The sequence below is a fragment of the Erythrolamprus reginae genome, chromosome 1 (assembly GCF_031021105.1).
Source record: "Erythrolamprus reginae isolate rEryReg1 chromosome 1, rEryReg1.hap1, whole genome shotgun sequence".
Lineage (NCBI taxonomy): Eukaryota > Metazoa > Chordata > Lepidosauria > Squamata > Dipsadidae > Erythrolamprus > Erythrolamprus reginae.
In genome coordinates, this window is record NC_091950.1 from 63,732,645 (window position 1) to 63,753,442 (window position 20,798).

Sequence of the window (20,798 nt, forward strand, 5' to 3'; positions counted from 1 at the left end):
GGCATGCCACACACTAAATTCCAAACTCGTGTTCTTCCAAATTAAGTATATACTGATAAGAATCCCCCCCCCAAAAGGAAAATATTATTAGGAGTGTCTCAAAGGTATTTTTTCAAGAAGCAACCAGTGAAAGGCTACCAAAATTTTTACTACCACACTGTGGGCGTGGCTTATGTATTTTCTTTCAACATCTTTTAGTGCAAAATGGTACTCGGGGTGGAGCTCCATTTTCGCTACCCCATTGTGTCCCATCCTGCCCCCCCGCCTGGTCTGGGCAGTAGCCCACTCCTGGTTTCACTTCTGGTCCAAGAAGCTTCTTTAGCTCTGGCTGGATGGGGCGGAATGGAAGGTGTACAGATCTGCAGTCCACAACACAATCCTTTCAACAGCAAGAAGGGGTCATACCCATTTGCACTACTCTGGTGACCCTGTCAACATAGATAAACATCTACATGGCCTTACCAACTCTAAAAGAATACAAATGATTAGCTGTCTGCAGGGAATATTAATCCTTCCATTCCCCAACATCCAGCTAGTGCTGAAAAAGCTTCTTAGATGAGAAGTGAACCATTTTAATTATTTTTTATTTTATTTGTTTTGTCAAGTACATATTGGAGGTATGTAAAGATATAATAATATTCATGTACATGATTCTAGTAAGAAGAAAAGAAAAAGAAAAAATAAGAAGAAACATTAGATATAATAATATTCATATTTATTTATTTATTCGATTTTTATGCTGCCCTTCTTAGACTCACGGCGGCTTACATGTTAGCAATAGCACTTTTTAACAGAGCCAGCATATTACCCCCACACTCCAGGGTCCTCATTTTACCCACCTTGGAAGGCTGAGTCAACCTTGAGCCGGTGATGAGATTTGAACTGCTGACCTACAGATCAACTTCAGTGGCCTGCAGTACAGCACTCTACCTGCTGCGCCACCCCGGCTCTTGTACTAGTACCATATGCATGGTATTAGTAAAAAATAAAAGAAACATTAGGACAGGGCATGGAAGGCATGCTGGTGCACTTATGCACGCCCCTTACTGACCTCTTAGGAATTGGGTGAGGTCAACAGTGGATAGTCTAAGTGTAAAGTTTTGGGAGTTAGGAGATGATACTACAGTCAGGTAGTGAGTTCCATGCATCAACTACTCGGTTACTAAAATTGTATTTCCTGCAGTCAAGTTTGGAGTGGTTTACATTAAGTTTGTATCTGTTATGTGCTCGTGTGTTGTGTGGTTGAAGCTGAAGTAGCCATTGACAGGAAGGACGTAGCATATGTAGTCTTCTGCCGCACGTATCCCAGCGACCGGTTAGGTCCCACAGAGTTGGCCTTCTCCGGGTCCCGTCGACTAAACAATGTCGTTTGGCGGGACCCAGGGGAAGAGCCTTCTCTGTGGCAGCCCCAACCCTCTGGAACCAACTCCCCCTGGATATCAAGGTTGCCCCCACCCTTCTTGCCTTTCGTAAGCTCCTTAAAACCCACCTCTGTTGTCAGGCATGGGGGAATTGAGATATTCCCTTCCCCTAGGCTTATAAAATTTATGCATGGTATGTCTGTTTGTATGATTGGTCTCTTAAATTGGGGTTTTTAAAATTACTTTTTATATTAGATTTGTTATATTTGTCTTTTTTTACTGCTGTTAGCCGCCCTGAGTCTGCGGAGAGGGGCGGCATACAAATCTAATTAATAAATAAAACAAATAATAAATATGATTTTATGGGCTATGCTTAGATCATGTTTAAGGTGATGTAGTTCTAAGCTTTCTAAACCTAGGATTGTAATCAAAGAAAAACCAAAAAGTCCAGTTGCTTGTTGAAAAAATAGCCGTGGGACCACCAGGACCTGGATGACTGAGAATCTTCATAGACATTATTAGGAGTGATTTGAGTTTATAAATAGATGTTCCCTGAACTGCTAGCAGCAGCAGTTCAAAAATGATATGGCATGTTATAATAAACAATGCTCTTACCCCCTATTTTCTCCACAACAACATTCCTATGGGATGTTGGGCTGATACAGAGGGAAGACTTTATCTCTTGGTCTCCTGGCCCTTAACATTGCACCAAACTGACTACAAAACTACAGCCGCCTAACATGGAACTTGAACAGCTGTGTGCCATTCTCTTTGAAATGAGCTAACAGAGTTTTTTGAGATCAGATTATTTATTCCTAATTGATATTGTCATTACTATACATGGCATACAGTCATGGGAGATCAAATGATAGAAATGTAAACTGCCTTGAGTTGCAAGAGATAAATAATATAAACCTATAATTTATGAGTTCAAAAACTTCAAACCTGATTCCCTCAGACCTACAGGAAAAAATAAATAAATGCCTTCAAGTACCGATTAGTAATTTAGTTCAGAAAATAAATGACCTGCTTTAGATCAGTGCATTTGAATTGTCATAGCTACAAAAAAATTAACATCTGCCAATGTTTCAATGTGCAACATTTTATCTTCCTGTGATAGTGACTCCAGCCCCAGTTTAAAATGAAAAAGTGTTGGGTTTTTTTTTTAAGGAATAGCTTTACATTAAGGTAAGAGGTATTGTTAGCTGTTTTGAAAAAAGGTAGTAAAACTAAGAAAGTGTTTCCTGCCAGTGTGCATTGTTAATGTATTTGAATGATAATTGTACTGGTATAAATTTAGGTTATCCTGGATAGGTAAGGCAGAGAAAGGCTATACAGTGTTCCCTCGATTTTCGTGGGGGGATGCGTTCCGAGACCGCCCCGCGAAAGTTGAATTTCCGCGAAGTAGAGATGCGGAAGTAAATACACTATTATTGGCTATGAACAGTATCCCAAGCCTTCCCTTAACACTTTAAGCCCCTAAATTACAATTTCCCATTTCCTTAGCAACCATTTAGATTATTACTCACCATGTTTATTTATTAACGTTTTTTTTAAAGAGTTTTTTAAAGGCAGATTAAAGTTTGGCAATGACATATGATGTCATTGGGCAGAAAAAACCACAAAGTATTTTTTAATTAATATTTTTGAAAAACCGTGGTATAGACGTTTCGTGAAGTTCGAACCCGCGAAAATCGAGGGAACACTGTATTCCAATTTTTCTATTAAGGAAAGGTAGTGTTTTACATTAGTGTGTGATAGTATGTATGTATGTTGACAAATATGTCAATATTTTCTTCAGACTGCTTGGATAAACAGCAAAATGTTTCAAATTGACAAGTTCAGTTATCATGTATCCATAGTTAGTTACAAAAATGGCCTAATAAATTTATGAAAATACTGATGTACAGTGATCCCTCGAGTTTCACGATCTCGATCTTCGCGAAACGCTATATCGCGATTTTTTAAAAAATATTAATTTAAAAAAAAACCACTTCCAGGTTTGGCTTCGGGAGTCAGCTGGGAAGCGGCGCGGCTGTTTTAAAAGGTCGTAGCCGGCCTGGGGGGCTTCCCAGCACCCCCCCGAACCTCCAACCCGGGTTCGGGGGGGTGCTGGGAATCCCCTCAGGCCGGCTGCGACCTTTTAAAACAGCCGCGCCGCTTCCCAGCTGACTCCCGAAGCCAAACGCGGAAGTTCGGCGGGCGGACAAGCGGCGGGCGGACAAGCGGCGGGCGGACAAGCGGCGGGCGCGGCAGCAGCGAGGAGCCGAAGATCGGGGTTTCCCCTTTGCGGCGCTGCCGAGCAGATCAGCTGCTGGGCGGCGGAAGGAACCTTCCCTGGGCCAGGTGCGGAAGTAAAAACACCATCTGCGCATGCGCGGCCATGGAAAAAAAGGGCGCGCATGCGCAGATGGTGTTTTTACTTCCGCACCACTATATTGCGAAAAATCGAGTATCGTGATGGGTCTTGGAACGTAACCCTCGCGATACTCGAGGGATCACTGTACTCCAATGCCCTGAACCTCCCAGCAGTGGTGAAATCCATTTTTTTTTACTATTGTTTCTGTGGTTTTGGCTTGGTGGGTGTGACAGGGAAAGGATACTGCAAAATCTTCATTCCCATTCCAGGGGGAAGATATTGCAAAATCTCCACTCCCATCCCATTCTGGGACGAGCCAGAGGTACTATTTGCCGGTTCTCCGAACTACTCAAAATTTCTGCTCCCAGTTCTCCAAACTACTCAAATTTTCCGCTGGATTTCACCCTTGCCTCACAGACAAATAATGAAAAAAAAGTTTATCTGGTTTGTCTTTCTAGTTCTACTGCATAGCAACATTTCTCTTTCCAGGATTTTGTTTCCTATTCTGTTTCCTTTGCAAACTACAAGTTTGGATAGTTTCTTTGTTGTTCATTGGCATATTCTTTTTGTCTCTTGTTCATTGGCATATTCTTCAGGGGTTTTTTAAGCTTCTGAGTTGTTTTCTTTTAGTATGTTTTTAGTGTTTTCCGAGAGGGCTCAACTTACAACACTGAACATCTTTGTTCTATACTAGCTTTTTATAGTTTAATACTTCTGGCAATGCCATGAAATTCTTTATTCTTACTAAATATTCTGTGGAAAGTGATAGAAATAGGCAAAGGGATTTAACAGGCTTCAAAATTATTACCAAGACGTGACAAATTTATAATGTGATGTTCCTATGAAACCTTTGAAACAAAAACATTCTGCCCTTTTTAAAAATAAAAATGTAGGTTCGTCCTGTAACTTGAAGAACTGAGAGATAGCATCCCATAGGAAATTGCTAATGGTTTTCCATGTTCTCCGGTCGGTTACACAACTACAACGTTGCTTAAACATTTGGCTCATAAATAAAAGTACTAGTGCATTCCAGCAATTTCCAAAGGCTGTCCAGCCCAAGCTGTGTTTGGATTTGCACTTTCTGATGACAGGTTTTCTAATGACTCTTCCTCCTGCATGGATATAATTAAAGAGAGAATAAAAGAGCACATAGCCTACTTTTACCAAATCAAAATATTTCCCTGGGTAAAAGAGACCCAGGATTGGATTCTTACTATTGTGTTCTTTGGATCAGAGCAGAGCAGCTGCTCAAAGCTAACTCTTTATAATGTCAAAAGAAAAAAAATGATCAAATGAGAAAATGTCAAACAAGGATTCATTTTTGAGAACTTGATCAGAGGACTGCATTCTGGTTTTCATTTCCTTGGGAGATTTTTTGTGTGTGAGTTATTTATTAAATATGTTTTCTTTGTATCCCTAGGAGGTGGTGAGAAAATGAACCTTTGACCTAATCTAAAACTATGTAAATGAACATCTTTGGAGTTTATCCTCCCAGCATTGCTTTCTTTTGTAAAATAAAGGCAATGCAGAAGCAAAATCATTGTATGGTGTTGTATTAGTAACATTAAATAATTCACAGCAATTTTTTTTCTCCTGTAATCTTAGATGACAGTTATCTTCACTGTTATAAAATGAACTCAAAGTGGCCATGTGATGATTCCCAATGTATGCATTGGGGATCATAACATAAGTCTGAATACCTGGAGAGGGGCAGCATATAAATCCAAATGATGATGATGATGATGATGATGATGATGCAGGGAATTTCAGTAAAGGCAAATGATTACATCTCCATGGTATTCTCTGAGCTTGGTTGTTTGCAAGTTACCATGTGTGTGTTGGACAGCTATATAAATTTATTTATTAAATAAATTGTATTGCTTAACTAGGTATCATTAACCAACTAGGATGTTCTTTTGTTGGGTAATGAAACATCTGCAAGTAAACAACCAAATTCAAAAGGCATCAAGAACTTACAGTTCAACACTGAACTGTATATATTCTCTATTTTTTTTCTGCATTTGTTTTGAAATATATTGAGAGTATCAACCATTGCTTATTACATGTAACTTCAACTTATTTATACTCAACAATCTGAAAATTGCTAAATGAACCATAGACTAATATGCCATCACCAAAATTCAATTTCCTCTTAGATAATATCTCACATTATGAATGTATGTATGTACTTTTTAAAAAAATCCCACAATTTCCAATGTTTTGTGAGCGGTCTGTGCAAGCTAATAAAATGTAAAATTTATGAAGAAGGTGGTTTTGACAAAATTTGATTACACTCAAATAACTGGAAATGTATTTGGAATGTAAGGAAATATATATACAGTGGTACCTCTACCTATAAACGCCTCTACTTATGAACTTTTCTAGCTAAGAACCGGGTGTTCAAGATTTTTTTGCCTCTTCTCAAGAACCATTTTCCACTTACAAACCCGAGCCTCCGAAACTCTAACCGGAAAAGGCAGGGAGAAGCCTCTGTGGGGCCTCTCTACGAATCTCCTGGGAGGAAACAGGGCTTCCACCCTCCGCTCATACCTGCTGGCGTTGGAGAGTAGAGTTCTTATTCTTGGCAGCCAGTTCAGGCTTTTCTTCTCCAGCTCCAATCCGTAGCATACATAGCTCCCCATCCCCCTGCCAGTCTGCCTGGGGGTGGTGGTGGTGAGGCTCAGCACCAGCACATCCACGGTGGGTGAGGGCGTACGCAGCTCCCTTTCCTTCTCCCACTGCTTATGTCTACCGCCGGCAGCCGTTGCTGCGGGTTCCTCGGGTGGGAGCTGCCCGCCTGAGGAACCCGTGGAGCTGGGCGCCAGCTTGGCGGGAGACATAGGCAGTGGGAGAAGGAAAGGGAGCTGCCCCGCCAACCGCGGATGTGCCGGTGCCGAGCCTCCCCCCCCAAGGCAGACTGGCAGGGGATGGGGAGCTACAGATGCTATTGATTGGGGTTGGAGAAGAAAATGGGGACATTCAAAATAAAAACCTTTGCTGGCCTCCACACTTTCGTCGCTCCCCGCCCCCAATGTCTGGCTCCATTGCGCAGCCTTGGAAAAGGCTGTGCGGGGGATTGTTTTTGTGCGCGTGCGTGTGTAAAGTCTCATGCGCTGCCACGGGCCGGATAAATGGCCTCAACAGGCCGCATGCGTCCTGTGGGCCGTAGTTTGGGGATTGCTGCCCTAGTGCAATGTCTAATTGATTTATTAAGCAGTATATTTTGAAAGTTTAAAATGGCAGCAACTTGCCTTCGAAGTTTAAACTTCAGCAGATATTCTGCTCTGAAATGTTCTGAAACTCACATAAGGTGCCATTTGAAAGATGTGCTTGCTTTAATGCCTTTGAAATATCTGAGTAGGGTTCTTCCCAAGTCTTGAGCTAGTACTAGCTCTGGCAAATTAGGATTTTGACTAAATGTAGATCGTTTCCACCCAGTTTATCCTAATTATCCTCCTCTTATATTGATTGATTGGTGAAATCCTGTCTTACTAATGGACAAAATGCAAAGATAGGAATGTTCTGCATATAATTCTTCAATCTCTTCTGCCCAACATATATTGATGCTTTAAACTCAGCTGTCATGAGTGAGATGTTTGTGTCAGCCAAAAGCTGGGAGCTGAGAAAGAACTGTAGCATTGAAGTGTAAAATTAAACAATTTTGCTTTGGAATAAATCTTCAGATATTGGATATGAGCTGTTCTGTGGGTTCTGCTTATTTGCTGGATGGAAGAATTTACAAAGAGCTCCGGTGACCGTATATACTGTATATTTGCCAATTCTGAAAGCTAGAAGTGCAAACTACAGTAAATGGCAATAACAATTATTTCCACCCTGTCTTCCCTGGAATAGCTGCTACTTTTGCTGACTAAAGACTGCGTAGATTACATTGGCTGTTTGCTAACTTGTTTATTCCATGATGCCAACTGTGTTGAATATGGCTCAATTCTTCTTTCTACTGAAATGCCAATCTAACTCTGAACCACTAGTGCACTAAATACTTTAAATTATAGCTGAGATGTAAGAAAGCCTGGTGGGAATCAATATCTATCTATCTATCTATCTATCTATCTATCTATCTATCTATCTATCTATCTATCTATCTATCTAATTTCAATAGCAGCTATGTCAGCTAAATGACTCTCTCCCTGAACCTCTGGGTTTTCTGGTCACATATTTTATTTGAACTTAGTAACTTTTAGAAATCTTCAAGACTATGTATGGCCTGTAGCATGTCTTCATTTCAGCCTTCTCACCTTTGTATTTTCATTCCTTTCTGGAATTCAACTTTGATTCTCTTCAGCTATTTATGCCTTCATGCACAGATATTTAATTTATAAATATTAACTTTTTAATAATGAAGTTTTTGGTTATGATGGAAGAAAATCTTTGAGTTTGAGAAGAAAATCCCTAAGTCTGAAAAATTTAGTAAACTATTCAAAAAATAACTTGATGGAATCCCAACCAATAGGCTTAAGGAGGATTTAGAGTTCGTTATAGCTACAATATTGCTCTAGCAGTCCTCCATCCTATATATTTCCACTCACTTCCTGGGATGCTGCTGCTCAGGGAAGGAAACCTGTCCTATTAAATAATTCATATAAGTTATAGAAAAAGTAATGACGTGTTGTTGTTTCCCAGCTGGAAAAAGCACAGTGGAGGGTAGTGGCTTCTAGATCTGCAATGGCATTGGATCTATCTGCCATAGGTAGCTAAATAAATGCTTTACTGCAAACCTGTCTTGCTTAGATGCACAAGCATGCACTACTGGCTGTTTGTTTGATTTGCCAATCAACTCAGAATGATTCTACATTATATAGAGATATTTTCAGTAGCATCATTTTTCCCCTTGAATTTCTTATTTGAAAAGTGATTTTGAAAATAATTTACATCCAAGTGTGGAAATTGTAACTGCAATGACGGGCTTATAATAAGTTTCTGTAATTAGTATTGTAGATTTTCTGCAGACTTGTAAAGTGGTTTTCAACAACCTATGCCAATAATGTTTCTAGTACTGATAAAACAACAGCTTTCTACTATTGAAACTTTGAGGAATTTTAGTTCAGGAATTGCTATTAGTCATGTGGAAAGCAATGAAGTTAAATGTATCATCTGACTGCATTGTGCAAAAGATGAAGTAGTTAATGTGCCAATTTTGCTTAAAATGTTGTACACAATCTTTCATTTATTATATGTTTGTTAGGTTACACTTTAGTTTTCCAAAATATTTGGAAAAATAATAAGCACCTTTACACACACATTCACATATACTGTACATGCACATATTTGGAGTTAGACTATAAAAGAAAGTGTTATTTTATTGGACCTTTGATAATTTCCATGTGATAAATATGAGAGAAAGAATCATTCTTTAGTCTATTCCAGCCATTCTCCACCACACACTGCAGAGGCAGTTGATATATACGGTAAATAAGAAGTGACAGTGTGTCCAAACTACAAAGAAACCATCAACCATTATCTTGTTATTGTTTCTTCTATATTGCTCCTTTCTCCCTCCTGCTTCTCCCTTCTCCACTATATACTTAAAAAAGACAAAGTGTATTTAATTTTCTTATCTTTGTCATGTCCCAAATGAAAATACCTGTCAGGAACTTTCTAACTGCTATCAGTTGAGCTGCTACTATTGCTGCTTAATCTCCATGATGAGAGTAACAAGAGTTAGAACTGTCTGGCACTGAAGCTCTTAGAAACCTGGATATGCCCCCTATAATTGAACAGACAGATAGATTGCAGTAAGTAGATCAGGATATTTCTTTTGCTGTACTAATCTAATTTTGGAATGGGGTGGGGTTGTTTTTTGCATTCACATTAAAATCTCAGAGGGGTTTAACACAGTGTCTGTGCTTGCAATCTTGTGAGATAGTTTTTGGATAGATAGAAACATAGAAACATAGAAGTCTGACGGCAGAAAAAGACCTTTTCTGTATTTTATCTTACAATGGATATATGTTTATCCCAGGCATGTTTAAATTCAGTTACTGTGGATTTATCTACCACGTCTGCTGGAAGTTTGTTCCAAGGATCTATTACTATTTCAGTAAAATAATATTTTCTCATGTTGCTTTTGATCTTTCCCCCAACTAACTTCAGATTGTGTCCCCTTGTTCTTGTGTTCACTTTCCTATTAAAAACACTTCCCTCCTGGACCTTATTTAACCCTTTAATATATTTAAATGTTTCGATCATGTCCCCCCTTTTCGTTCTGTCCTCCAGACTATACAGATTGAGTTCATTAAGTCTTTCCTGATACATTTTATGCTTAAGACCTTCCACCATTCTTGTAGCCCGTCTTTGGACCCGTTCAATTTTGTCAATATCTTTTTGTAGGTGAGGTCTCCAGAACTGAACACAGTATTCCAAATGTGGTCTCACCAGCATTCTATATAGCGGGATCATAATCTGCCTCTTCCTGCTTGTTATACCTCCAGCTATGCAGCCAAGCATCCTACTTGCTTTCCCTACTGCCTGACTGCACTGTTCACCCATTTTGAGACTGTCAGAAATCACTACCCCTAAATCCTTTTCTTCTGAAGTATTTGCTAAAACAGAACTGCCAATACAATACTCAGATTGAGGATTCCTTTTCCCCAAGTGCATTATTTTACATTTGGAAACATTAAACTGCAGTTTCCATTGCTTTGACCATTTATCTAGTAAAGCTAAATCATTTACCATATTACCATATTACAGACGCCTCCAGATAATGTGATTAATCGAAAATTAGACTGTTCCAGGTCAGGCGGGGAACTGAACCATGATCTTCCAAGCCCAGTCCAGAACTGAAAATACTATATTACTTTTTGTATGAAACATGTAACAACATTTTTCATAATGTCCTCACCTCCATAAAGTTATCTTACACACACACACACACACAAACACAAACACAAACACAAACACACACAAACAACTGTTTGAAGGAGGTTGGCTTATTATTGTAGGGAAAAAAAATGTAAAATCACACCTGTCAATTCATTAACAGGTGTTGGCCTTCATTTATATTACATTGAGTTCTTCCTAAAATCCTAGGATGTGTGGATCCAAGCAGTGTGGATTTTTGCAATTGACAGATGAAATTTTGTCAACGTGCAGATTTTCTAATGTTGTCCAAGTTTTTTTGATATATGGTATCCGATTTGCCAATAATCTCTGGGATCACCACAGCTGGTTTATGCCATAATGATTCATTTGTTTAGTTTTTCAGATCTTCATATTTTTTTCCAACTTCTTGTATTATCTATTTTCTCCTGGAATTATCATATCATTTACCTATATATTTTTCTTTTCAACCATAGTTAAATCTCGTCTGTTATGAGCCAAGATTTTTATCAGTTTGCATTTGGAAATCCCGCAATATTTTAACTTGCTCATTTTCATCTACTTTTTCAACTCTCTGTTCCCATCAATTTTTCATTATTGGCACATGATAATTTTTACAAATGTTCCAGTGAAACCACATAATAACAAAACCTAATTGATAATGAAAAATCCTACAAAAGGGGCAGCACCAGACAACTAAAAGTTGCTTATTATTTATTTGTTAAATTTATTTGCCGCCTATTTTTCCATGGGGCTACTCTAGGCAGCTCGAGTATTTTATTTGTGACTGTGTTGCACTTAATTGTAAATACATGATTAATAAATTTATTGTTTCTACTTTGTTACTGTTTGCTTTAGAATAAAATAATAAATAATGAAGATGATCATCTAAGGATTTTGGATGAAGAAAGGCTTCAACTTCATGATCAACTACTAAGTCTGAAAACTGAACATGAATCCATTTACTTTATGATAGGAAGTGAAGTTGATGCAGCTTGTCAAGTCTTTTCAAGAGATTCTCTGGAAAAAATGACAGTAATTATCTCTCAGTTGTTCTTTTAATTTATTTATGCATGGAATTTTATTACTATTTCTATATAACCAAGTGCTCCAAATGGGTCCTAAAACAAAAATGAGGACATAAAATGTGAGACCAGTAAAGTATGACATGGAATGATCGTACAACAACTTAAAACTGAAGCAAGGTAATTTCAATAGAGATGATAGCAGTTAGTGAAGAAGCATTAAATTTATATTTATAATTGAGTAAGTAACAAAGCCAGAAAAGAAAAATATCTTCAGCTTTCACTGACCAGGTTAGATTCTCTGGGGACAATATTCTGTAACTGTAGTGCCAGCATTATAAATGCCTTCTTTACTAAGGACCTGAAAGAAGATCCAATCTACATAGATACATATGGAAGTTATTTTAAATATAATTGGGTGCTTATTATTACTAATGCAGACTTTCCCTCTAACAACAAAGTGAATACTACACTTAAGATTATTCCATGGTTTTAAGAAATAGTGTTTCTATTTCTATAATTCACTGTTAATCTGCTTTTGGCATGCTCTAAGACTAGTGTGAAGGCCAGACATAGCAAGTAGTCTGATTTTAAAAGAACATCTTAGCTATTCCATGATTGTCTCACTCTACAAATGATATTTTTATCAATTAGCAGTTAGAATTTCAAGAAATAGTTAATAAGATCATTTTTCCAATCATCTATTTTTCTGTATTTATCTCCAGTAAATAATCCAGAATAAATTTTATCTTTATACAGTGGTACCTCTACCTAAGAAAGCCTCTACTTACGAACCTTTCCAGATCAGAACCAGGTGTTCAGGATATTTTTGCCTCTTCTCAAGAACCATTTTCCACTTACAAACCCAAGCCTTCAAATCTGTAACCAGAAAAGGCAGGGAGAAGCCTCCGTGGGGCCTCTCTAGGAATCTCCTGGGAGGAAACAGGGCCGGAAAAGGAGGGGAGAAGCCTCCGTGGGACCTCTCCTGGGAGGAAACAGGGCCTCTACCCTCTCTGTGGTTTCCCCAATCGCACAATCCCCAATTTGCTTTTACATTAATTCCTATGGGAAAAATTGCTTCTTCTTACAAACTTTTCTATTTAGGAACCTGGCCACAGAATGAATTAGGTTCATAAGTAGAGGTACCACTGTACGTTCAATTTGCTATTTATATACTATTGTCTAAGATTGCTAGAACCTGTTTTAATAATTGGGTGACTTTGGAACAAATGACACACTATTTGTCCTGGTATGTTATGTGACCTCTCCAGTTGCAAGCATGATCATTTTAGCCTGAGAGAAAAAATTATTATTATTTACCATGCATGGATCCATTATGGATTTTTTTTGTATAACCTGTGCCAGGGTTTCTAATCTGGGACATTAAATCATGAAGATTATATTTTAATTTCTTTTTTATATTTTGTTCTGCTGGTTTTATCTAAATGTGTATTTATAGCTTCTCAAAATGATAGTTCTTAATACATAGAAAAATAATGGGAAAAATTATTTTAACAATTTTTTCAGTGCTATTAAATTTTTCTCTAATAATTCAGAAATAAGTTAAAAATATCTCCTTATATTATGAACAATTTACTTTTGAAATGGTTAAAAAGAATCAGAATTAGAATATAGCTAGAAGGGACCTTGGTTAAATAACTGTCCAGTCTCTACTTACAAATCTCCAGTGATGAAGTACCCACAATGTCTGAAGGCAAGCTGTTCCACTGGTTAATTGTTCTCCCTGTTAGGACAATTCCAGGTTTCTTCTCTCATTGATTAGGTTCCATCCATTGTTTCTTATTCTGCCCTCTGGTGCTTTGGAAAATAAATTGCCACCGCCCCCCCTTCCCCCGCTCTTTGTGGCAGCCTCTCAAATACTGAAATATTGTTATCATCCCTCTCCCCCCAATCCTTTGACTAAACCTCCACCATGAGTCCTTCGGGATTGGACGGCATAGAGGTCAAATTTAAAAAACCAGTCAAACCCAAATCCTGCAATCATTCTTCCCATATTTTAATCTCCAGACCTTTAATAATCTTAGTTCACTCTTCTTTGCAATTTTTCCAGGATCTTATATTTGCAATGTGCTGACCAAAACTGGATTCTTGGTCTGCTCTTACTAAGGCTTTATAAAGCAGTACTAATACTTCATGTGATTTTAATTCTATACCTGTTTATACAACAACCAAGGATTGCATTAGCTTTTTTGGCTGTTGCCTCACACTGTAAAATTGTCCACTAGGATTCCAAGGTCCCCCACAATTACTGTTTTTGAGCCAGGTTTTGCCTAATCCGTACTTGTATCTTTGGGTTTTTCTGCCCAGGTGTAAAACCTTGTTTTTCTCTACCTTAAAATTCACTTTGTTGGATAGGGCTCACTGTCAAGATCTTTTTGCATCTTGAGCTTGTCTTCTGGGGTGTTGGCAATAGAATAGAATAGAATAGAATAGAATAGAATAGAATTTTTTATTGGCCAAGTGTGATTGGACACACAAGGAATTTATCTTTGGTGCATATGCTCTCAGTGTACATAAAAGAAAAAGATACATTTGTCAAGAACATGAGGTACAACACTTAATGATTGTCATAGGGGTCAAATAAGCAATGAGGAAACAATCAATATTAATAGAAATCTTAAGGATATAAGCAACAAGTTACAGTCATACAGTCATATGTGGGAGGAAATGGGTGATAGGAACAATGAGAAAAAACTAGTAGTAATAGCAGTTCAAACTTGGTAAATAGTTTGACAGTGTTGAGGGAATTATTTGTTTAGCAGAGTGATAGCGTTCAGGAAAAAAACTGTTCTTGTGTCTAGTTGTCTTGATGTGCAGTGCTCTGTAGCGATGTTTTGAGGATAGGAGTTGAAACAGTTTATGTCTAGGATGCGAGGGGTCAGTAAATATTTTCACAGCCCTCTTTTTGACTCATACACTATACAGGTCCTCAATGGAAGGCAGTTTGGCAGCAACTGTTTTTTCTGCAGTTCTGATTATCCTCTGAAGTCTGTGTTGGTGTAGTTGGGTTTCAGAACCAAACCAGACAGTTATAGAGATGCAGATTTCAGACTCAATTATTCCTCTGTAGAACTGTATCAGCAGCTCCTTGGACAGTTTGAGCTATTTCTGCCAGCTTAGTGTCATCTTCTTTTATGATCATATTTTTCCCCTTTAGGATTTTTAACCATGAAATTTTGCTTAGGCTCTCTGAATTTTTAAAATCAACTCTTAAAGTTTAAGACACTGGTTGGATTATATTCTATTACTTGTGTTTGCATTATATTGAATTCCAGTATGACATGGTGACTCTCACCCAACGTACTGGCAACTTCAATTCTAGCACTTCTCTTATTAGTAAGAATTAAGTCCAATATAGTTTTTCCTCTAGTTCCCTCCTCTACCTTTTGGATCACAAAATTATCGGCTAAGTTGGTTAGGAATCTGTTTGATCTGTTGTCACTTAAGTCAAATTAGGCTTGTTTAGTTCCTTAGCGCTTTCTGAAAATGCACAGTTCTCATCCCGTAGTGGTATTGTCGTATCTTTAGAGATGGAATTAAAACTGGATATTGTTACATTAGAATGTTTTAGTGTTTCAAATATTCCTCCAAAATATGTCTACTCTTGTGTTAAAAATATAAACTGTAGAATATATTATGCAGCTCCCAATGTAAAGTATAAAATGTTTATACTAAAATGTGGATACCTAAGTAATACAACTGGCTTGTATATAATGTGTGTACATTTTTTTTTTCATTTTCATTTTTAATTTAGGCAACATCACTTATATCCGGGATGCCGAATGATCCTCATCGCTGGTTAGCAGAGACAAAAGTAAGTACAGATATTAAAATTAAAATTTAGCTACTTTAGCTATTGTGAATTAATTCCTTAGGAATTAAATGTATTGTTCTTGTTTCTCATATTGTGTTCAGCTATATCCCAGTAATACTTTCATTTATTTAAAGATTTGGCCCTTCCGTATAGATATTCTATATTTATATAAATCTTCCAGGTCTTTAACTTTGTAGAAAAGTAGGAGCACATTACAAGGTTTCTCCAGTAAGTGGTGGTTTGCTTTTCCATTTTTGAAGCTGACTAATGTATAGTATTATATCTGCATCTGTATTTTTAAACTATGCAGATCCACTATATTTTGTGGATGCAGTTTGTAACATTGCAGAATTTGTTTGTTTGTTTTTTATAAATTATTCATTATGCAATAAAATGTTATAATATTACAGAAGTATGTATAAAAGTTAAAAATTTTAAGAGGCAAGGAATTAAATTAGTTAAAACGCAAAAACTGGGCTTTCAGGAGACTAACCAACTTCATGGCTGTGGGCTCCCCACCTGAAGCTGCAGAGCCATCTTTTTAACTCTTTTTCAGAAGGCCCGGAGAATGCCTCACTACTGGGCCTCGCTACTGGGGGAAGAATATTTTATAGAGAGGTTCAACAATAGAGAAGGCTCTCTTTCTAGACCCCACCAGTGAGATATTTTAACTCATGGAGCTCCCCTGCCTGACCTGATGGGATGAACTGATGGCACAGAACAAAGACTGTTCCATAGGTAGCCTAGTCCCATGTCAGGTAGGGCTTTATAGGCTACAAATGGCATCTTGAATTGTACCCAGAAGCAAACTCACAGCCAATGCAGCAGAAGCAGAGATGTTAAATATACCTTAATTTGGACATCTAAAATTACCCAAATAGCTGAATTTTGTACCAGCTGAAGCTTCTGGTTACTTTTCGAGGGTAGTCCTCAGTAGTTCAAAAAGGAGATGACCAAGGCATGAGTGGCCCAAGTGGACAGCCTCCAAGCCACCAAGGGGACAGGCTCCCAAATCCAAGCAAAAGAGTAACTGGTGCACAATACAAAGCTAATCAAAAGCCCTTCTAGCCATGGCTTCTATCTGCTGTTTGAGGAGGAGTATGAGTCCAGGAGGATTACCCATTGAGTCTCTTTGGTATAATGCAGCCCCATCCAAGACCAGAGATGATAATTTCCTAGATACAAGAATTTGAGGTCACCCACATTCTATTCCATTTTATCAGAGTTTTCTTTTTGTTCCCTCTAAGCCCCCATAGACTTCAGGCACCCCAAAAGGATATCCACTGCATTATTCACTATACCTGGGAGAGAAAGACTGTGTATTATCATCATATTGGTGATATTTCATCCCATGAGGACAGATGGTTTTGCCTAGTGGTATAATGTAGATGTTAAAAAGAAGCTGAGATAACCCTGAGCCCTGAGACATCCCCCAAAGCAAAGGGCAAAACATCTCACTTCATATCCACACTGATTGGGGTCAAGGAAGGAGGTGAACCAGCACAAACTATGCTGCCCACTGCCAAGTCCCTAAGTGTAACCCAAACCTAGCTGTGACAACAAAGTGATTAAAATGCAGTATTGCAGCGGAGTAACTCACTACTCACTCCATGAGTTTGGTTCTGCCCATCTCAAGGTTGGCTCAGCCTTCCATCCTCCTGAGGTCGGTAAAATGAAGACCCAGATTGTTGGGGCCAATATGCTGACTTATGCCCACTCAGGGCTGTAAATTTCTAGGTTCTATCATATCTGAAGACCTAAAAGGATCAGCTAACATCAAAAACACCATCAAAAAAAGCACAACAAAGAATGTTCTTTCTGCGCCAACTCAGAAAGCTCAAACTGCCCAAGGAGCTGCTCATACAGTTCTACAGAGGAATTACTGAGTCTGTCATCCTCACCTCTATAACTGTCTGCTTCAGTTCTGCAACCCAACAAGGCAGACACAGACTTCAGAACTTCAGAAAAAACAATTACTGCCAACCTGCCTTCCATTGAGAACCTGTATACTATAGAGTTACCTGAGTACTATAGAGCAGCGTTTCCCAACCGGTGTGCCGCGGCACACTAGTGTGCCACGAGACACGGTCAGGTGTGCTGTGAAGCTCCCCGCCCGATCTGCCCCCTCTCCTCCTCCGCCGCCCCCTGCCTTGGGGCGCGACTTCTCTCGCGGCAGCTGCGGCTGCGGCTTCAGTTCCTCAGGACGAAAGCGCTCCCAGCCAGGGGGCTGCGAGAGGGGTGGAGTGGGCTTTCCCGAAACGGACGGAGAAAGCCCTCTCGCAGCCCCCTGGCTGGGAGCGCTTTCGCTGCGAGAGAGGGCTTTCTCTGTCCGTTTCGGGAATGCCCGCCCCGCCCCTCTCTCTCGCGGGCCGCTCTCCTTTTCTCTCAGCCCTCCCTGGCTTCGCTTCTCAATCTCTCCCTCCTTCCGTCTTTCCTTCCCCTCAGCCGTTCTGTCTGGGGGTCTCCCGCTCTTCCCTTCCCCGCCTCCCAGGCTTTGCCTTCGCCACCCCCACCCTTTTTTGTTTGGCAAGGAGTCATTTGCTGCATCCCGTAGTTTGCACTTGGCTCGAGGCCGCTTTCCCTGGCTGCGCTCGGAACCGACAGGGCGCTGCTCTTTCTCTCTCTCTCTCTCCGGTGAGGCGGGGGAAGGGGGGAAAAAGCAAAAAAATCCTTCTTGCAGCGGGCCCGTGCGCGCGCTCGTGCCCACGCTCGTCCCTTCAGCAGCGAGGGAGGGAAGTCAGAGGGTGAGGGAGCAAGCAAGCGCTCTTGTCCTTGGTGCCCTCTGCAGCCTGCCTTCCTTCTTTGCCGCCGCTGAGGGACGGAGAGAAAGATAGAAAGGAAAGAGGGAGGGAGAGATAGAAAGGAAAGAGGGAGGGAGGAAAGAGGGAGGCAGAGATAGAAAGAAAAGAGATAGAAAGGAAAGAGGGAGGGAGGAAAGAGGGAGGAAGAGATATAAAGGAAAGAGGGAGGGAGAGATAGAAAGGAAAGAGGGAGGGAGACAGAGAAAGAGAGAAAGAGAGACATAGCAAGAGAGAGAGAGAAAAAGAAAGAAAGAGATAGCAAGAGAGAGAGAGAGAGAAAGAGATAGCAAGAGAGAGAGAGAAAGAGATAGCAAGAGAGACACAGAGAGAGACAGAGAAAGAGAGAGAAAGAGAGAGAGCGAGAAAGAAAGAGAGATAGCAAGAGAGACAGAGAAAGAGAGAGAAAGAGAGAGAGAAAGAGAGAGAAAGAGACAGAGAGAGAGAGAAAGAAAGAGCAAGAGAGACAGAGAAAGAGAGAGAGAAAGAGATAGCAAGAGAGACAGAGAGAGAGACAGAGAGAGAGACAGAGAGAGAGAGAGAGAGAAAGAGACATAGCAAGCGAGACAGAAAGAGAGAGAAAGAGAGAGAATGAAAGAGAGATAGCAAGAGAGGCAGAGAGAGAGCAAGGGAGAGAGAAAGACATAGAGGGAGGGAAGGAGGGAGAGAGAAAGAGAGCAAAAAAGAGAGGAAGAAATAAATAAAGAGGGATGGAGAGAGAGAAAGAAGGGAAGGAAGGAAGAGAGAGAAAGAGGGAGGGAGAAATAGAGTGAAATGGAGGAAGAGATTTTTTTTTGTCCAAACTTTTCTTTAGCCCCCCCGCGCCCCACCCCCACCCACCCCGTTCAATGTTCCCCAGGATTTTGAAAATATGAATAAAGTGCCGCGGCTCAAAAAAGGTTGGGAAACATTGCTATAGAGCACTGAACACCAAGTCAACTAGACACAAAATCAGTTTTTCCCCGAATTGCATCACTTTGCTAAACAAATAATTCCCTCAACACTGTCAAAATATTCACTAAGCCTGCATTACTATTACTATTAGTCTTCTCATTGTTCCTATCACCCATCTCCTCCTGCTTATGACTGTATGACTGTAACTTGTTGCTTGCATCCTTACAATTTATATTAATATTGATTGTTTCCTAATTGCTTATTTGTATCCTATGACAATCATTGTGTTGTATCCCATGATTCTTGACAAATGTATCTTTTCTTTTATATACCCTGACAAACTCCTTGTATGTCCAATCACAGTTGGCCAATAAAGAATTCTGTTCTGTTCTGTTCCGTTCCATTCCATTCCATTCTATGCATATACAGTAATACCTCATGATACGAACTTAATTGGTGCAAGGAGGAGGTTCGTAAGACGAAAGGTTCGTAAGACGAAACATTGTTTCCCATAGGAAACAATGTAAAGTCAATTAATCCGTGCAACCAAAAAACCCCCGCAAAAAAACGGCTTTCGGCGACTGCTGGGAAGCCGCGCGGCTGTTTGAAAAGGTGACAGCCGGCCTGGGGGGCTTCCCAGCACCCCCCCGAACCCACGCCGCTTCCCAGCTGTCTCCTGAAGCCGAACGCTAAAGCCGAACTTCCGCGTTCGGCTTCAGGAGACAGCTGCGAAGCGGCGCGGGTGTTTTAAAAGGTCGCAGCCGGCCTAGGGGGCTTCTCAGCACAACCCCGAACCCGGAAGTTCGGCAAAAGTTCGGGGTTCGGGGGGGTGCTGGCAAGCCCCCCAGGCCGGCTGCGACCTTTTAAAACACCCGCGCTGCTTCCCAGCTGTCTCCTGAAGCCGAACGCTAAATCCGAACTTCCGCGTTCGGCTTTGGGAGACAGCTGCGAAGCGGCGCGGGTGTTTTAAAAGGTCGTAGCCGGCCTGGGGGGCTTCCCAGCACCCCCCGAACCCCAAACCCGGAAGTTCGGCAAAAGTTCGGGGTTCGGGAGGGTGCTGGCAAGCCCCCCAGGCCGGCTGCGACCTTTTAAAACACCCGCGCTGCTTTGCAGCTGTCTCCTGAAGCCGAACGCTAAAGCTGAACTTCCGCGTTCGGCTTTGGGAGACAGCTGCGAAGCGGCACGGGTGTTTTAAAAGGTCGCAGCCGGCCTGGGGGGCTTCCCAGCACAACCCTGAACCCGGAAGTTCGGCAAAAGTTCGGGGTTCGGGGGGGTGCTGGCAAGCCCCCCAGGCCGGCTGCGACCTTTTAAAACAACCGCGCTGCTTCCCAGCTGTCTCCTGAAGCCGAACGCTAAATCCGAACTTCCGCGTTCGGCTTTGGGAGACAGCTGCGAAGCGGCGCGGGTGTTTTAAAAGGTCGCAGCCGGCCTGGGGGGCTTCCCAGCACCCCCCCGAACCCCGAACCCGGAAGTTCGGCAAAAGTTCGGGGTTCGGGAGGGTGCTGGCAAGCCCCCCAGGCCGGCTGCGACCTTTTAAAACACCCGCGCCGCTTTGCAGCTGTCTCCTGAAGCCGAACGCTAAAGCTGAACTTCTGCGTTCGGCTTCGGGAGACAGCTGCGAAGCGGCGCGGATGTTTTAAAAGGTCGCAGCCGGCCTGGGGGGCTTCCCAGCTACCTCCCGAACCG

At 40.8% G+C, this 20,798-nt stretch overlaps 1 protein-coding gene across 1 annotated transcript in view; it reads left to right on the forward strand.

Moving 5' to 3' along the window:
* The window catches only part of CEP128 (centrosomal protein 128), a 199,143-nt gene that overhangs the window by 71,688 nt on the left and 106,657 nt on the right, over window positions 1-20,798 (forward strand). The window contains exons 16-17 of the mRNA XM_070753955.1: window positions 11,419-11,595; window positions 15,361-15,420. Of these exons, the coding sequence (XP_070610056.1) occupies window positions 11,419-11,595; window positions 15,361-15,420 (237 nt within the window). The remainder of the gene's footprint in view (window positions 1-11,418; window positions 11,596-15,360; window positions 15,421-20,798) is intronic.